Source organism: Lonchura striata, chromosome 1A, assembly GCF_050655825.1.
Source record: "Lonchura striata isolate lonStrDom1 chromosome 1A, ASM5065582v1, whole genome shotgun sequence".
NCBI classification, from domain to species: Eukaryota; Metazoa; Chordata; class Aves; order Passeriformes; family Estrildidae; genus Lonchura; species Lonchura striata.
The window spans coordinates 18,653,497-18,669,285 of NC_140741.1; the positions used below are offsets into that span (position 1 = coordinate 18,653,497).

The following is a 15,789-nucleotide window of genomic DNA, read 5'->3' on the forward strand; positions in this document are numbered from 1 at the left end:
GAAGCCGGCGGCAGCAGCGGCCCTTCCGGGCGGCCCCGCGGAACGGCGGGAGCTGTAGTCCGGCCGCCGCCGCCGGGGCCCTGCGCGGGGAGGGGAGGGGAGAGGGTGGACTACAGCTCCCGGCGGCCCTGCGGCAGGGCGGGGCAGCGCGGCGCCACCTGTCCCGGCAGGTGAGCGTCTGGGACGCGGCTCCTTCCCCGGGCCTGCGGCTCCTCCTCCTCATCCTCCTCCCCAGCCCGGCCGCAGGCCCGCCCGGCAGCCGCGATGCCCTTCACCAGCACGGGCGCGGACGATGCCTTCGACTACCTCTTCAAGATTATCCTGATCGGCGACTCCAACGTGGGGAAGACGTGCGTGGTGCACCGCTTCAAGACGGGGCAGTACAGCGAGAAGCAGCAGAACACCATCGGCGTCGACTTCACCGTGCGCTCCATGGACATCGATGGCAAGAGAGTGAAGGTCGGTGAGGGAGCGAGCCCGAGCGTCCTGGCGAGCAGCACCTTCCTGTGCAGGTGCCAGGACGCACAGCACCTCCTGCTCGGCCCTGCCGAGGGCAGCTGGCTGCCCTTCTAACCACGGGTGCTTCCCAGTGGAGCTTTCTCTCAGGAGGATATCCTGGGGGAAGCAGGCACCCTGATTTGGGTACATACTTCTTCTCGTGACTTCTCTGCATCACCTGCGGAGAGGGCTTGTGCTTTGCCTGCAGGGAGTTCTTTGGAAGCCGGCTATAGTTTGGAGGGGATGTCTCTTCCCTCCAGAGATGTGGCAGTTTGAGCTGGGACACCAAGAAGGGAAAACCCCCAAAGTTTGCAAAGGCTCCACTTTGATGTGGGCTTAATTTGAGGGAAGACTTCCAAGACGAACACCAGAAGAAATTATCAGCTAGAACTTCCCTCTGTGTGCAGATGAAAGTTAGGATTGCCTGGCTTTTATGTATAGATTTGCTCTGCCCAGTCCTGTATTAGGGTTCTTTACTCTTATTTTGCTATTAACAGGCTGTAACGTTCTGTATCTTTTACTACAGTTGTTGAAAATGGGTTTCTTGGCCTTTTTGCAAAGCTGGGTTCACCCTTGGAGCTTTCTCTTTGGTCTGTGTAGATTGACTCTTCAGGCTTGTAAATGGCTTTTTGGATCTAGGGAGGGCAAAGCCACACTGGTCTGGTAGAGTGAGCTGGGACAGGTCTGGCTGCCTTCTGGACAAGAGGCTTCAAATGCTGAGGGCAAGCACCTAGGAAAGTGGTGTTCGCTGGTCTTTACAACTTCCATCCTTTCTCTTACAGATCCAAGTGTGGGACACAGCCGGTCAAGAGCGCTTCCGGACAATAACCCAGTCTTATTACAGGAGTGCCCATGGGGCCATCCTTGCCTATGACCTTACTAGGAGGTCCACATTTGAATCCATTCCTCACTGGATTCATGAAATTGAAAAGTATGGTGCTGCAAACTTGGTCATGATGTTAATTGGTAGGATTTTAGTTTTAAATATTGTATTATGTAGATTTTTAATGCGGACATAAAATCTCCCTCGTTTCCTACCACTACTACTTGAAGCATCTATATACTATGCAAGAATTCAGTTCTAATTAAAATAGATCACCAAGTGTGTCAATTCAACCTAAGCTTAAAAAAATGAGGAAAGTCATAGCCTGGTCCTGACAGGACCAAAACCCATTGCAGACAGCAAAACCCTTTTACATTATTCCTTTCCTGTTGGAATAACACAACAAGCTTTGCTGCCAGGCTGGAGGCAGGGACCACCTTGTTGAGTTAGAACTGCAGTAAGCCTGGCTCTGTAGGCTGCTGCAGAGGAATGTAGCAGCTCAATAATTCAAGGTGAAGGGGGATGCACAGACTCCTGTGGTTCTCATCTTTCCTCTCTGCTCTCTTGATTTGCATGCGCACTGCTCTGTAATGGGATTCCGCGCAGGTAAGACAATAGATGGGGAGATGGCTTTTGCAGAGCCTGGAGTAGCCTGCTTGCATTCCAGTAGCGCTCAGGAAACTGCCTCTTTGAGGAAAGCAGTGGCTGGGAATTGCCGGGAATGGAGCTGGTAGGAAGCCGCGGTTCCTTTCTCTTGGGTTTCATGGTTATTATTGCTCTTCCTTCCCCCAAGGAAGAAGCTGCAAACGAGAGCACTGTTGCAGTGAAACGCCAGAGCCTTTCTTGCCTTTATTTCCATTGGCGTGGCTGAACCTGTTGCAGTGTGCTGAGAGCAGCTCAGCAGCCGGGGCAGGGCTGGGTCCCAGGCAGGGCCCCTGAGCTGCTGCCTCTGCTCCCAGCACCCTCCGTGCTTGTGCTGCCGAGAATTCTCCTGGCCTTCCTCTGGAAGAAGCAAACGATAAATCCTGACCTGCTCCTAATGCAGTGCTTGGAACTGGGGCAGGGGAGGTGTAAATCACTGCACTTTGGTTTTTTCTAACTTCTATCATGAATCTAAAGAAAGAGACTTATCTGTGTGTGGTGGGGGATGGTGGTGGTTGTTTTTTTAGAGAGAGAAGTTCTGAAATCAGTAAAAAGTGAAGGTTTTATTAAGGATCCAGCTAGATGTTTTCTTCCGGATCTGGTGCTGTTTGCTTTACTTACATTGGGAGAAGCCGTTGTACATTTAAATATGCTTAGTCATGTTATACGCCTTTCTAGCAGGAGGTTAAGGTTAGGAAACCTAACTTTCCTATCTGGAACTGAAGGAGGAAAAGGTGGGTGTGTTCCTTTTAAGGAGGCAAATAGCCCTCAAACTGATAAATCCACATGTGCTGCAACTGCCTAAATATACAAAGGTATTTTAACTGAGGTGTTTAATTATAGATTTTCACTAAAGTGCTGCAAGTAAAAGTTTAATCTATACATGCAGAAACAAGCATATATTTCAGGCATTAAGATAGCTGACCTGAATTTTTGTCTTTCTTGTTACATCACCCTAAAAGGTTTTTTTTTTTTTTTTAAAATTCAACTTACCTGAAGAAGGTCAGCAGGAACACAACAATATGATGGTGGGTTTAGTGGGACACAAGCCCTCAACTTAAAGGCTACTTAACATTTAAAACCACAAGGGAACAGGACCAACACTTGCTTCCAAATAATCTTTCACCTACACTAAGTAAACAGATGAACACAGGTTGTTAGTTTTTTCTTGGATTTCATCTCTTTTGCTATCATATGATTTGCTGCAGTTTTAAGGCAGTCTGTATCTGTGGCTCTGATGTACTCACATCTTGTTCTATCCAGTAACTCTTACCGCTAACATAAAACTATTGTTTAACAAAATTGAATTCCTGCATTGCATTTAAAAATAAATTTTTGAAAGACTAAGTGGTTGAAGTATCTCTTTGCCTTCTTTTAAGGGAACAAATCGGATTCGCTGGACAAGCGCCAAGTGCTGTTTGAAGATGCCTGCACCCTGGCAGAGAAGCACGGGCTCTTAGCTGTGCTGGAAACATCAGCAAAAGAAGCTCAAAACATAGAAGAGGTGTTCACATTAATGGCTAAGGAGCTGATAGCCCGAAATACCTTACAGCTTCATGGGGAGAGCCCTCCAAACAGCTTCAGTCTTGACTCCAGGCCAGTGATTGCCAGTCCAAGTGTGGAGAAGACCCAGTGTTCCTGTTGAAGAGAGACTTTAAGGAGAACTTGGAAATTACCATTCTTCTGAGGCTGTTTGATTCAGTTTTGTTCAGTTGATGAAAGTGTTTTATGTGGCCTCAAGCCATCTCTCTTGATATTTCTGCCTTGCAGTTTGGCTTGTGAGTATTTTCAGTGATCATTGTTGCTGTTGGTAGCACAGGTTGCTTTGACAAGAGAGGACTCAGGAAGCTGCCAACCCTTGTCCTAACCAAAGAGAACTGCAAAAGTTATTGCCTTTAATTATTTCCTTACATGTCTTTCTGGCTGTGTCAGAAGATAAATTTGCACCAGAGTTCTGCACTGACCCTTCTAAGCTGTGTTGCTGGCTTTAAGCACTTTCTGCCAGCAGCTGTAAAAAGTCTGATATATGCTTGAACAGCACTAACCTGCTCCTGCCTAAACTTTCATTTAGGAGCTCTCCTGAGGTCAGGCAGGTAGCCACCCATCCCAAGGAGCTTAATAACATTTGTGAAAGAGTAGAGGATTTCACATCTACCCTGAGTTCCTCATCAGATAAACATGGAGACATCTTTGGGGTGGTGTAGCAGGCAGAATACACTTCTTCCTGGGGTGAGAAAAGCTGCCTTTCACTTGCTTTGTAATAGACAGGATTGCTTCCAGTACTGATCTCCATCCTGCTACATGGACTTGCTGGGAGCAGAAAAGCTTCCAGTGAAAGAACCTTATTTTCATTCCTCCCTGCTAAACTCATCTTGCTTTTGATGTGCTGATTTTAACCAAAAGCCGTCTGTAGCTTGTGTGATGGGCCAATGGCAGCTTGAGAGTATCCCTGTAGGTTTTCAAGGGAGTTTTAAGGATGGATGCAAGCTCCTGTAAAACTCCACAAGGGGTGGGATGGTTTAAATTAGGTAAAAAATAAATTGTGTTAGATTGGTAAGGGGTATGGGGTGCACCAGAGAGCTGCCCTAGGTGAGTGTATCTGCTACTGCTGTGGAGACTGAACATGGTGGTAGCAATGGAAGGTTTTAGACTGCTCCTCCCAAATGCAAGCTCTGCTACTTGGGGCTCATTTTTCTGTATACCTGAACTGAATGTACGGTTTGGGCTGGGTGTTTTTTTAGTGAGGGTTTTGAGGTTTTTTGTCCTGTTGTTTGCAAGTTTTTTTCCCAGTAGATGGAAACAGGGAAGGAGAAGGAGGAAAGAAATATCAGAGGAAGTTTTTTTGACTGCAGTCCACATAAGTGTATCACCTAGTGTATCACCTAGTTACCGTTAAGCTATGAACTGCAACTCCACCTCTGTAATGATAAAACACAGTCTGCATTACATGCAAAGCAGCCTTGGCTGGCTGCCCCTCTTTCCCAAGTCCTTGAAAAATACGGAAAAACATGTAGCAAGTAACACTGGAAAATCCTGTCTTAGAAGCACAAAAAAATAAAGGAGAATGAATCATTAAGTAATAGTCTTGGAAATACTTCTAATATCCTTAAAGCTTCCTCTGGCCAGGTTCTTTGTTATTACATGCAAAGAGCAGGGGTTAATTCAGCTCTATAAGCTGAGGGAGGAATCTTCCATGCTACCCTCTTGCTATAGCCTGCTGTGGAGAAAGCTTCATCTTCAGGCATCCTCCTTATGTTTACTTTTTAAATCTTTAATCCTTCATTTTTGCTAGCCTAGTAGTTGCATTTTGGTTTGCATATTTAAGCAACATTAAATACCATAGCCTTTCAAAGTGGCAAGCCAGCTTCCAAACAATGAGTTTCTACAGAGCAGTCAAATGTGAGCTTAATATTTATATTCCTGGTAGTAGTTTGTAATCTATTATTTTTACTTTTTTTTTTGGTAGTTCCAAAAGACCGCAATAGAAAATGTATTGCTCTCAGCTCCAGTAGCCAGTCTTTAATTGGTCAAGAATTAGAGGAAGGATGGTACCAGCAGAGTGTTAATTTTGCATGGTTTATTGGGTTTGCCATCTTAATTAACCACTACTGTATGAAGTTATTTTGCTTACCCTCAGTATGGAGACTTCTGCAGGCTAATGTGATGCTGAGTGCCCAGCACTGCCAGGTTTCAGGGCTCTTGCTGTTCTCTCCCACACATGTGGAGCTACTGGCAAAGGAAGACCTTGGCAGAAAGCTGTGCAACACAGGATCAGGAAGAATAGGCTTGTGACTGTTCCCTTTAATAGGTCTAACAGGCTTCCTACTCCTCCAAGAAACTTAGTCAGATACCTACCCATTGTGCAGCTAAAGCAGGAGTGTGACCTCTTTTTTTGGTTGTTTCTGTTTGGTGTTTTCCACGAGGCATTTGGGCAGTTACACTGAGTGGTTTCCACAAAGCTGCTTTTCCTGCTGTCCTTGCTTGAGTGAAGAGCAGCACTCACTAACAAGATTCTTTGGAGTACATTGGTAATGCTATTACTTGTGAGGTAATACAGGAAGCTCTGAACTTTTAAAAAATCCCTGTTATTCTAGACTGTGAGAACCACTAGATTGAAATACAAATTCAGCATAATCTCTGTGGTTCTGCCTTTCCCCATTAGAGAGCAGATGGAAACACCCAGCTGTGACAAGGCAAAGTAGCACTAACTCCTATGGAGCCTTCTGTTAATGGTTTGTTCCCCAGCATCATATGCAAATTCCAAGTCCTTCTTGACAGCATCATTAATGCATTCATACAAAGGGTTATAAGGTTGATTACAACACTATTTCAAAAACTACTGCTGCCCCACAGGTTTCAGTTTCAAGAGTTGCACATTCAGCTTGAAGATGAGCTCATTTGTTACGTTCCTATCTACTGGGAAGAAGTATTTGAATCCTTGCTGTGTGGCACATTACTTGCACTGGTATCACAGCCAGGCCAGATGAGAACCATTACCTATTGGTAGAACAGGGTAATAAAAAAATCAGAAATATTTTTAAATGTACCAAACTGACACCTCCCAGAAACTGACTAGTTAAAAGCCAACACAACCCAGCAGCCCAGTGATGTGGAAGGCACACAGCACTGCCTGTATGGTCCAGCTTTGCTTTATATGCAGGAGACAGGCTCTCAGTTACAAAAGCTGAGGTTCTCATCTAATCATTCCAGTTAATGTTTAAATATAGTTGGAAGGGAGACAATTTTCAGATGCTGAACAGAGGTGGAACACTCTATCCTGGAGCGTTCTTTCAGGAAGAAGGTGCATGTCTGTGTTTTTGAACAAGGAACTAGAAGTGAAGCTTCTCCCAGCCAGGTGAGTGCTCCAACGGCAGCACTGTTACAGGTGTCCCTTTCCCAGCAGGCATTTTCCTGGCTCTCAGCTCCCAGAACCCATGTTTGCCTGCAGGTGTGTGTGAGGGGCCCAAACAGTCATTGCTCAGCAAACTGGCTCCTGAAATAATTTTCAAACACCACTCTTAAGCAACTGTGTTAAGAACTGGAACTACACCAACAGGCATTGCTGGGATATCACATTATTTTGAGAATAGTTCTAGACAGGCCAAGAGCCCCTTTGTTCTAAGAGTACTCCACTTTGAAATAGGAATTGTTTCAGATGGACAGGGCTTTCAAAAATCTTTTAAAGCACTTTTTCTAATGCTGCTGTTGTAAATCAATATTCACATGGCTGCCTACACAGCTCTGTCAGTGCAGTCACATCAAGCTGTTGTCAAGCAGGGGCTGACTGGCTTGACAGTGTGGGACAAACAGCATACCCATGGATAACCAGAGTTCAGCATATTTGCAGTTCTACATTTCTTTGCTGCTGCTGTGTCCAGGAACATTACTGCTTATACAGTTTCCACTCCTAAATCTAGTTTTGCTAACCTGAAAGGAGGCTCACCACAACTACAGTTTAATGCCTTTCTAATGCTAGCAATTAAACTGACTTTGTAGCTACTTGATCCCTGCAGCACAGTCCTGTATTGTAACTCAATCCTAAAGGATTACATGTAGATTCCCTCATTTTAAATTGCTGTAGCATTAATAATTTCATCTACACAAGTTTTGTTCCAAACATGAGATGCCCATAGCTCATGGTACCCTCCAAATACAAATCTCTGTACCTGCAGTAGCAGAAGTTACTTTGTATTTCATTAAACGAACCAGGTATTTCCTCAAAGATTACAATCCACCTTGGCCACAAAGGCTGGCTATGCTACCACCATCTGAACTAAAGCAGCAGAAGTTTTAACAAGTATGATCCTTGTATGATCACGTTCAAAACAGGGAGAACAGGTAGCACAATAACACTGCACTTTCCACAAGAGTAAAGTCAAGGCACCTCAAAGGACAGCATCCATCTTTTTCTAAAGCTTTTTGATTTGAAATTAAGATTCTGCTGGTGGAAGTTTACAGAGACTTCATACCCTTTCCACTCTGACGCTACTCTAATTGGCCTCTTCCCTTTCTGTACCTTAAGTATTTCCTTGAAGAGAATGTAGCACAGCCAAAGTTGTCACCCTCCATCTTCTTATAAGCTTGATTATACTGAATTTATTCCTGTTCTCACAGAGGAAGAACACAGCAGCCTACTAACATACTTATTTCAGAGACCCTACTATTTTCAGCTGTCCCAGTCTGGGGCTTGTGGGGGTGGGAATCACAATGCTCCAGCCAGCTTAGAAACAAGGCTCACGCAGCATGGTTTGGACAGGAAGTGGCACCCAGCAGCGCTGGCTTAGGGACAAATACAGGCAGTTCCTGAGCCTGCACAACAGGAACCACAGCACAGCTCAAATCAACAGGAATTATTTGTCATGCTGTCCCTGAACACATCAGTGGCTGTGCAGCTCCACCCACCAGCCTCCACCAAAGCACATCACTCATCTGGCTATTCTCAGTCTCCTCCGTAATGTGTACAGGAGGAAGCTTCAGAAGCACCAGCAGCCACCGCTGTGCCATACGTACACCCAGGCAGGGAGTAAAGCACACCATTCCTGACCCCTTTTGAAAGCAACCTCACACATGCGCTCTGGCTGGTAAGTGCATTGCCTTTTTCCGTCTTATCAGAACACAGCTTTGTTACAAACTACATTTGAATGAAGCTTTCCAATAGGATGAAAAAACTTATGTTCACCATGTAGGGCAGGGAAGATTTAACTTTTTTCTCTTTTCCCCCTTTTATTAGTTTAAAGTGTAATTTGCTCAAAATTACATTCCTTTCCTCCCTCTGCTACTTGGACCCTGGGAAAAAAGCAAACTGAACAAACCAAAAATGGCTTTACTCTGTTCATTTAAACTTTTTTAAAATCATGTCCCCAGCATCTTAATATGCTTCTAGCAGTTTACTTCCAACTTTGTGTATTTCTGCAGAAAAACGTTTTTATCTGAGCCCACACAGGCTGCAAGCATGTGGAGCCCCAGGAAGTGGCCTGTAGCAGTGCTTGGACTTGCTGCCCAAACAGCATTACGATAGGAAACTATGGACAAGAGTATGTCCTGCAGCTGGCTTTGTCCTGTGCAAATAAAATTAACACAACAGTGGAGGACTGACTTCTGAGAAAGCAAGACACATCAGTTCTTACCAATGATCCCAGATATTCTTTCATTGCATCAGCTGTCTCAGTTGTCCATTTGGAATGTTTCTCTTGCATTACAGGCTCTTTGCTGTAAAGGTCTAACAATGCTGAATTCTGTATTAAACATAACACAGTCAGTTCTGCAGGATTTAAGAGTAAGTGACATAAATGCCTTTGTATTTACAGAAACACACTTAAAAATAATCAAGTCAAAAACCAGAACCTTCGAACTTAAAAGAACAGACTGACTTCTTGTTTAATTTTTTTTACTTTTTTTATTTGGGAAAAGTGCTTCTTACAAAAGGCAGCTGCAAAACAATACGTTATAGACCTCAGAACAATTTCTCATTCCATTTAAAAGTGAAAGGAGAGGCAGTCTAGGGGACAAGAGCAGCAGGAGAACAGATCACGGGGCATCAACAAGTCAATAAAAAACAGCAATAATGTAATGCAAGGTTAAAATTCCTGTGCTGGGGCTTTGGTGGCAAAGTAATTTCTCAATGCGAATTACAGCCAGAAACTGCACGACTGCCTTTGTAAGCAGTAACTTTACATAAACTGAACAGCTTTACCAGGCAACCTGCCCATCTCAGCTGCAGAGAGGCACAAGTACCTCAAAGCAGCTGGGAGGCACAGCGAGTTTCTAGCAAAGCTCACGGCTTAAGTGTTTACATGAAGTTCTAAAACTTACAGAGCAATAAAGCTAAAGGGTCCTCTCTGGTGTTCCTCTGACCCCACCTTGGCTAACCGGATTTCTGCTCCTGGACAACCCTAATCATACACATGAAAGAGAGCTGGTGTATTAGGGAGTGCCATCTATCAAGTTAAGCGATAGTCAGGATCGTTTCCCAGTCTGGGCTGAGACCACTAGATCAGTTTCATGTCCAATTGGAGGCAAGACTTCATGCACCAAGAGGGGGTGAAAGATGGTTTTGTTATTTTTAACTTACACAGAGTCTCCCCATCCTTGAGGTCCAACTCTACATTTATCTGTATATATACATAGAGAGTTCTCCTTTCACAAAGACATTTTCCTTTCATGCTAAACACAGTAAAAATCCAGAACGTTCACACCTGGTTCTGGTTACACAGTAGTAATAGTAATGTGCAAGTAAACAGAGACCAAAAGTCACAAATGAAGACGTGTACATGAGGGGGCTGGAACGGAGCTGATTCCAGAAAGCATATTTTTATCTGGCCTGAAATCAGAAATATTGGTACAAAGACAGAATAAAGGCCATCAGCCAATTTACATCCCCACTGCATGGCCACTGCTCATTTTTGTATCTGGGCTCTTCAAAATGAGTGTGGAAGTCCTGTAAACACTTTAACCCTAGAACTGGGTGAACTCTGTTGGGTACACAGATGAAGCAACAAACCTAAGCTAACTGTTTGACAGTTAAATTCATTTTTACAAAAACTAACATTTTAAAGATTTATTTATTGTTATTTGTTGAAACAGAGGAAAAACAACACTCCTGGGGTGGGAAAGGAGGGGAAGGGAAGAGACAGACCCTGGGTAAAAGTTATTACAACAGCACCTGGAATTGATTGGCCTGCCTAGGAGAAACACAGGCACTGCCACAACACCACAGGTAATAGCTACTGCCTGAAGCCAAGACAACAGTCCACACTCCACTGACAGGTGCTATAGATCCAAATCATAATAATCTTCCAGCTCATCATGAAATAAGTCCCACTCATCCTCGGAATCTGTTAGCTCATCATCACCTCCAGCTGCCAACAGCATAAGCAACATCTCACCAAGCTCAAAGGTCACCACCTCATCCTCGTCAGTTTCAAAGGGATCACCATTCTCTCGCTCCTCAATGAAATCCCAGAACCGATTCCTCCGCTGGGCCTGCAAATGGAACACAAGGGTTTCCCCAGGTGACCCTGTGGTACAAAGTATGAGCCTTTCCAGAGGCTGACATGCCCCTGGTGTACTTTCTGACATGCAAGAAATTACATTTCTCTTTCAGGGAGATACTGACCTCCAGCAGAATTAGCCCTTACACACACCCCTATTACTGCTACCCAACATTTTTACTTCAGTATGTTGTAAGAAAGGTTTTTAAATTTAGTCTTTCCATCTTGGCCTCCAGCATTCACAGACTTTAGAGCACCGACTCCTTCAAATTCACCATTAGAGAGGTCTATCAGAAGTGGAAAAAAGAAAACTCAGTATTTCCCTATCTTCTCAAGGCAGAAGACATAATGCACACCCCTTTTGTGCTCTCTGTCTATTGAAAGGACAATTAATCAGCAGCACTAACCCGGTATCTACTTGAGGTTCCTACTTTGGGTCTTTGTGGCTCCTCTTGGCGGCCATCAGGATATTCATGCTTGTAAAAACAGTTCCCTCCAAATGGACAGCTCCCACGGCCTTCATCAAAATACCTGCATGGCTTGTTGCTGGAAAGGAAAATATCGCAACCCTTACTGACAGCACACCCCAGTCAGACTTCAGAACTGCATTTACCTGCAGACCACAGGGATCTCAGGTACCAGGAGCAGAAGGCATTTTGTGAGTAAAAGACCTACATGTAGAAATTATTTACTACACTATGTGTGGACTGATGCATGCAGAGGGACACCAATGGTGTGCAGTGTGCGAGCTTGGACTGCCTTACGACTACACCACCAGTGTTTTGTGTAGAGAAGGGAAAGACTGGGGTGAAATAACACAGGAACAGCTTTGGGACTGTGTGCATGCACCTGTGGGCAGATAGGCAGAGGTGCTTCAGATGTGGTGGTGGAAACGAAGTGTGAAAAGGGGCTTTACATTAACACCCTTCTCCATGTGTGCCTTTATCTCTGCAGTCTCAATTTGATAAAAGGCTGCATTACTCATACCTCATTGCCTCCTTGTATTTCTGAATGAGTTTCTGCTTCTCTTCCTTCTCCTCCACCCAGTACTCACTTGGAATGACAAAGTTAGACGTGATCCGGCATTCTGGGCAGGACCTGGGAAATGAACAGACTGTGCTGCAAAATTCCACATTACAGGGTGCTCTCTCTCCTATATAACAAGGCATGGCATATATCCATCTTTAAAGAGGTACTGTATTCATATACCTGCTGTACAACCTTTTCAATCTAGACCCTCTTATAAGTGAAGATAACCTACTCTCTTCTTCAAGAACTCAATGGCAATGGCAGCTGGTCAGCTTGTCTCAGAAAAGCTTGAAGAAACAAACACTTCACACAGACTCCTTTTTCTTTAGAATTAAATAAATTTATTTTGGTATTTTTCCTATATTTATTTGATTGGAACTTTGTCTTTTCTAGAACAGCCTTAAATGGAGAAATGTTTTGCCAACTGAGTAATGCTCTAAGGCAGTAATGAATTATGGAGCATACATTCTGAACTGGTTAATCTGTTTCCAGATTTCTGCCTGGGTGTCCAAGACATAAACAGTAACCACTGGACAACATGCTACTAAAGAAACAACAGTTATTTACTAGAGTTTTGCAAACTTAACCCGGTATTAACCAAATCAGAGTGTAAATGTTAGGCCTAACAATTACTTCACTCCTAAACTAAAAGTTAGTATGCATTAAATGCAGTCTCTGTGCAGTCTGCATCTGGAAGTCTGTTGCAAGTTGTCACAAGTTACTAAGTTCTTCCACAGTAACAAAGCACAATCGAAATGGGAAAGTGCCTCACTTTATAATCTTGCTCTCAAATTGTTTAGCACTCCTCCACTTGCGGATGCACTTGAGACAGTAAGTGTGGCTGCAGTTGGAGAGGATCCCAAAGCGGCGCTCGCTAGGATTAGCTTTCTCATACACCACCTCCATGCAGATCCCGCACACCATGTCTTTACTACGCTGGACGGCAAAGGAAAGCTCCATGTCCTTCTCGTGAGCTTCAATGCAAGACTGAAAAGGACACAAAGAAAACAACTACAGACATGACTGGCCACCTGGTGAAGTCCAAGCAGGTTTTTAAACACAGTTTGCTATTTTGCATAATGTCTGAGGTGTGATTAAGCTGAAAAAAATCTTCATCCTCAAAAAAAAAAAATTTGTTCAAGTACCGGGGAACAATCATTTCAGAGTTCAAATTCCTTCCTTCAGACACAGCTTTTAAACATGAAAAGGCAATCTAAAAGACCATCCACTTTGACTAGGCAAAGAACAAAGCTCCAGTGTCTTTAAGCAGACTGTTTTCCCATCACAGATAAGGAAATCCAGCTGCTTTTGAATATGGCCCTGGCAGGAAACAGTCTAGTTTACAACCGGAATTTCATTCACTGCCTGACCTGCACACACCTTCAAATAAAAGGGAATTAGTAACAAGTGATTGAGGGGAACTAGGAAGCAGTAACTCACAGCTGTTAAACAGCAGACAGTTGTTTGCTTACCTTTATGTGCTGAGATCTCTGTGCAGTATCAATGGGATGCAAGACCTGCAGGCCACACATATCACACACGTCCCCATGGATATACACGCAGTTTTCTCCATAACGACATTCTCCTAATGCAGCGTAGGGGCACAGCTCCTTCTTCATCTCCACATCTGCCTGCTGCTTCTCGTATTCTTCTTCAATCACCATTTCCTGCAAGGGTGCTTCAGCACAGAAAGGAGCAGCTGGGAACAGAATTAAGAACAGTAAGCAGCACATTCAGATTTTGAGCACCAGGAGTAAGAACACTCAGGGTTACCCGGTTCATTTCAGTCCAAGTTCACACACCCTCAATCTGAACTAAATTATTTTCCCCACTCAAATAATTTCAAGACCAATTTTTTCATCTTTCAACCCAGACAAGAGTAAAGCTATCAAAGTTTCAGTGGTCAGGGAAGATCCATTTACAGGCTAAGTCCACCTAGAAAAATCACACTAGTCCTCAGCAGCTTAATACAGACTCTGGTTCAGCTACCATTAAATAAGGCTCCAAATCTCTTACTACTTTTAGAATCAATTTCACTTCACCTAAAATTTTCACATCAGCTGAAGTTAACAGGTTTTTTTTCCCCCAGCTGGCATCATGAAGGTGTATCTAGCATAACAAAATGCTAGTATGGCAATACCACATCAGCAATTCTTTACATACAGGCTAATTAATTAGCACATTGTTCAAACTGAACAAACTTTCATTTCTGAAATCCTATACATCTCTAGGATTGATAGAAAAGTGGCGTTCACATCTCTCAAACTAACTCCATTCTACATATTTACCAAAAAACCTGTCCTAAACAGATATCTGGTCAATTAGCCAGACACATAAAACTGAAATTCAGTCTATTATCACTGTATTCTAAGCTGGCTATCAGTTTTGCAAAATCTTAAGTCAATTCCCTCCCTAAACTTCAAGTGAACTGAAATCTGTATCTTTTCTCTTCCCCCTTTAGACAGTTAATGCTGAACACTCCTCCCTATACCTCAAACACATGCTTGCATGCCTCACCACAAGTCAGCCTTCTGAGATTGTTACATAAGTAGGATCATAACAAAAGCAGTCAGTGAGAAACTGAAGGTATAATAAACATAAAGCAATACTATATCCAGAGTAAACACCAGGAAGAAGAGCAGCTGGAGTTCATTTGCATAACAATAAGCTGTTACAAGCCTAGCAAGTCGTCTGTGCTGTAAGCAAGTGGAACTTTTAGAAGCTGTTCAAGCACTAGATTTGGAGAAGCAAGCAAAAACTACCAAAGGCATACTCGGATCAGTTAGAGTGAAGGACGGACTCCTCAAAATTAATCACAGGCTGCACACTCGCACAGTTTTCATCCTCGTGGAACAAAGACATAACAACAGGTATGTATCAGTCTGTTAGTTTTAAGAAAAAAAAAAAATGCAGGTCCCTGGAACTTGAGCAAAATATTGAAGATCAGTGTAGAAAAATATTAGCTCTCAAGATAAGATCAAGTCTCCTTCTTGAACCATCTCAGACTATAGTGGTCACTCAGTGATCCTGGAGAAGTCTGTTTGTTAGAAACATACTTTTCAAAGCAAGTGAGTAACTGAGTAACAAGTCACCTGGCAACCTGTTCAATTTCAGTCTGAGATTCCCAAACAAATGTTCATTAGTTCTTCTTCCCCATGAGTTTTGGTGAACCAGCACCAAGAAAACTGACAAGAAACCATGTACGAGGCTCTCCATTCTCTCCTGAGTAGCTCAGCAAACATGAAAATATGTACTTATTGAAATCCCACTTGCCCTCCCATTTGAAATCCAGGGTCTCCACTTCCATAAGAAATAATAAAAATCACAACTACCACTCAGTTTTTAGTCCCTCAACTGTTGCATTTGCAGATGTTTGCTAAAGTGAATGTTGTCACAGATTTTTTTACCTAGTTGAGGACCATGGAGATGGTTAGAAGGATGGAACACCTCCCCTATGAGGAAAGGCTCAGAGAGCTGGGGTTGTTCCGCCTGGAGAAGAGAAGGCTCCGGGGCGACCTTACTGCAACCTTCCAGGACCTGAAGCGGGCCTGCAAGAAACATGAAGAGGGACTTTTTACAAAGACATGTAGCAATAAGAGAAGGGGTGACAGTTTCAAACGAAAATTCAACCTGAAAAAGGGTGGGTTTAGACTAGATATTAAGAAGAAACTATTTACTGTGAGGCTGGAACAACATGTATTTTTTCTGTATCTACTGCACTTTAGCGGCTACAGTTTTACTTCCTCTTTGAAACCACAATTAGGAAAACTCATAAAACTTGACTGCCTCAGCAGTTAGAAATCCAAC

The 15,789-nt window shown here is 43.6% G+C and overlaps 2 protein-coding genes across 8 annotated transcripts in view; one reads left to right on the forward strand and one right to left on the reverse strand.

The window, feature by feature from the left end:
- The first annotated feature begins 127 nt into the window (after nt 1-127).
- RAB19 (RAB19, member RAS oncogene family) lies at nt 128-15,788 on the forward strand. The gene is made up of 3 exons (XM_021552040.4): nt 128-459; nt 1,281-1,464; nt 3,343-15,788. The coding sequence occupies exons 1-3, from the start codon at nt 265-267 to the stop codon at nt 3,606-3,608; spliced, it is 645 nt and encodes a 214-aa protein (XP_021407715.1). The 5' UTR covers nt 128-264; the 3' UTR covers nt 3,609-15,788.
- MKRN1 (makorin ring finger protein 1) overlaps nt 9,334-15,789 on the reverse strand; it is a 20,719-nt gene continuing 14,263 nt past the window's right edge. For 5 of the 7 annotated variants that reach the window (XM_021552033.3, XM_085568185.1, XM_021552035.4 and 2 more), the window contains 6 exons: nt 15,390-15,530; nt 13,455-13,681; nt 12,755-12,969; nt 11,941-12,051; nt 11,361-11,499; nt 9,334-10,945 (listed from right to left, as the gene is read on the reverse strand). In XM_021552033.3, the coding sequence (XP_021407708.2) occupies nt 10,733-10,945; nt 11,361-11,499; nt 11,941-12,051; nt 12,755-12,969; nt 13,455-13,681; nt 15,390-15,530 (1,046 nt within the window). In that variant the 3' untranslated portion in view covers nt 9,334-10,732. The remainder of the gene's footprint in view (nt 10,946-11,360; nt 11,500-11,940; nt 12,052-12,754; nt 12,970-13,454; nt 13,682-15,389; nt 15,531-15,789) is intronic. The other 2 variants (XM_021552034.3, XM_085568188.1) reach the window with 2 other exon arrangements.

Coding starts and splice junctions, on each gene's coding strand:
- RAB19 (XM_021552040.4), top strand. CDS start 265: ATGCCCTTCACCAGCACGGGCGCGGACGATGCCTTCGACTACCTCTTC. Junction 460..1,280: donor TCGATGGCAAGAGAGTGAAG/GTCGGTGAGGGA, acceptor TTTCTCTTACAG/ATCCAAGTGTGGGACACAGC. Junction 1,465..3,342: donor CTTGGTCATGATGTTAATTG/GTAGGATTTTAG, acceptor CCTTCTTTTAAG/GGAACAAATCGGATTCGCTG.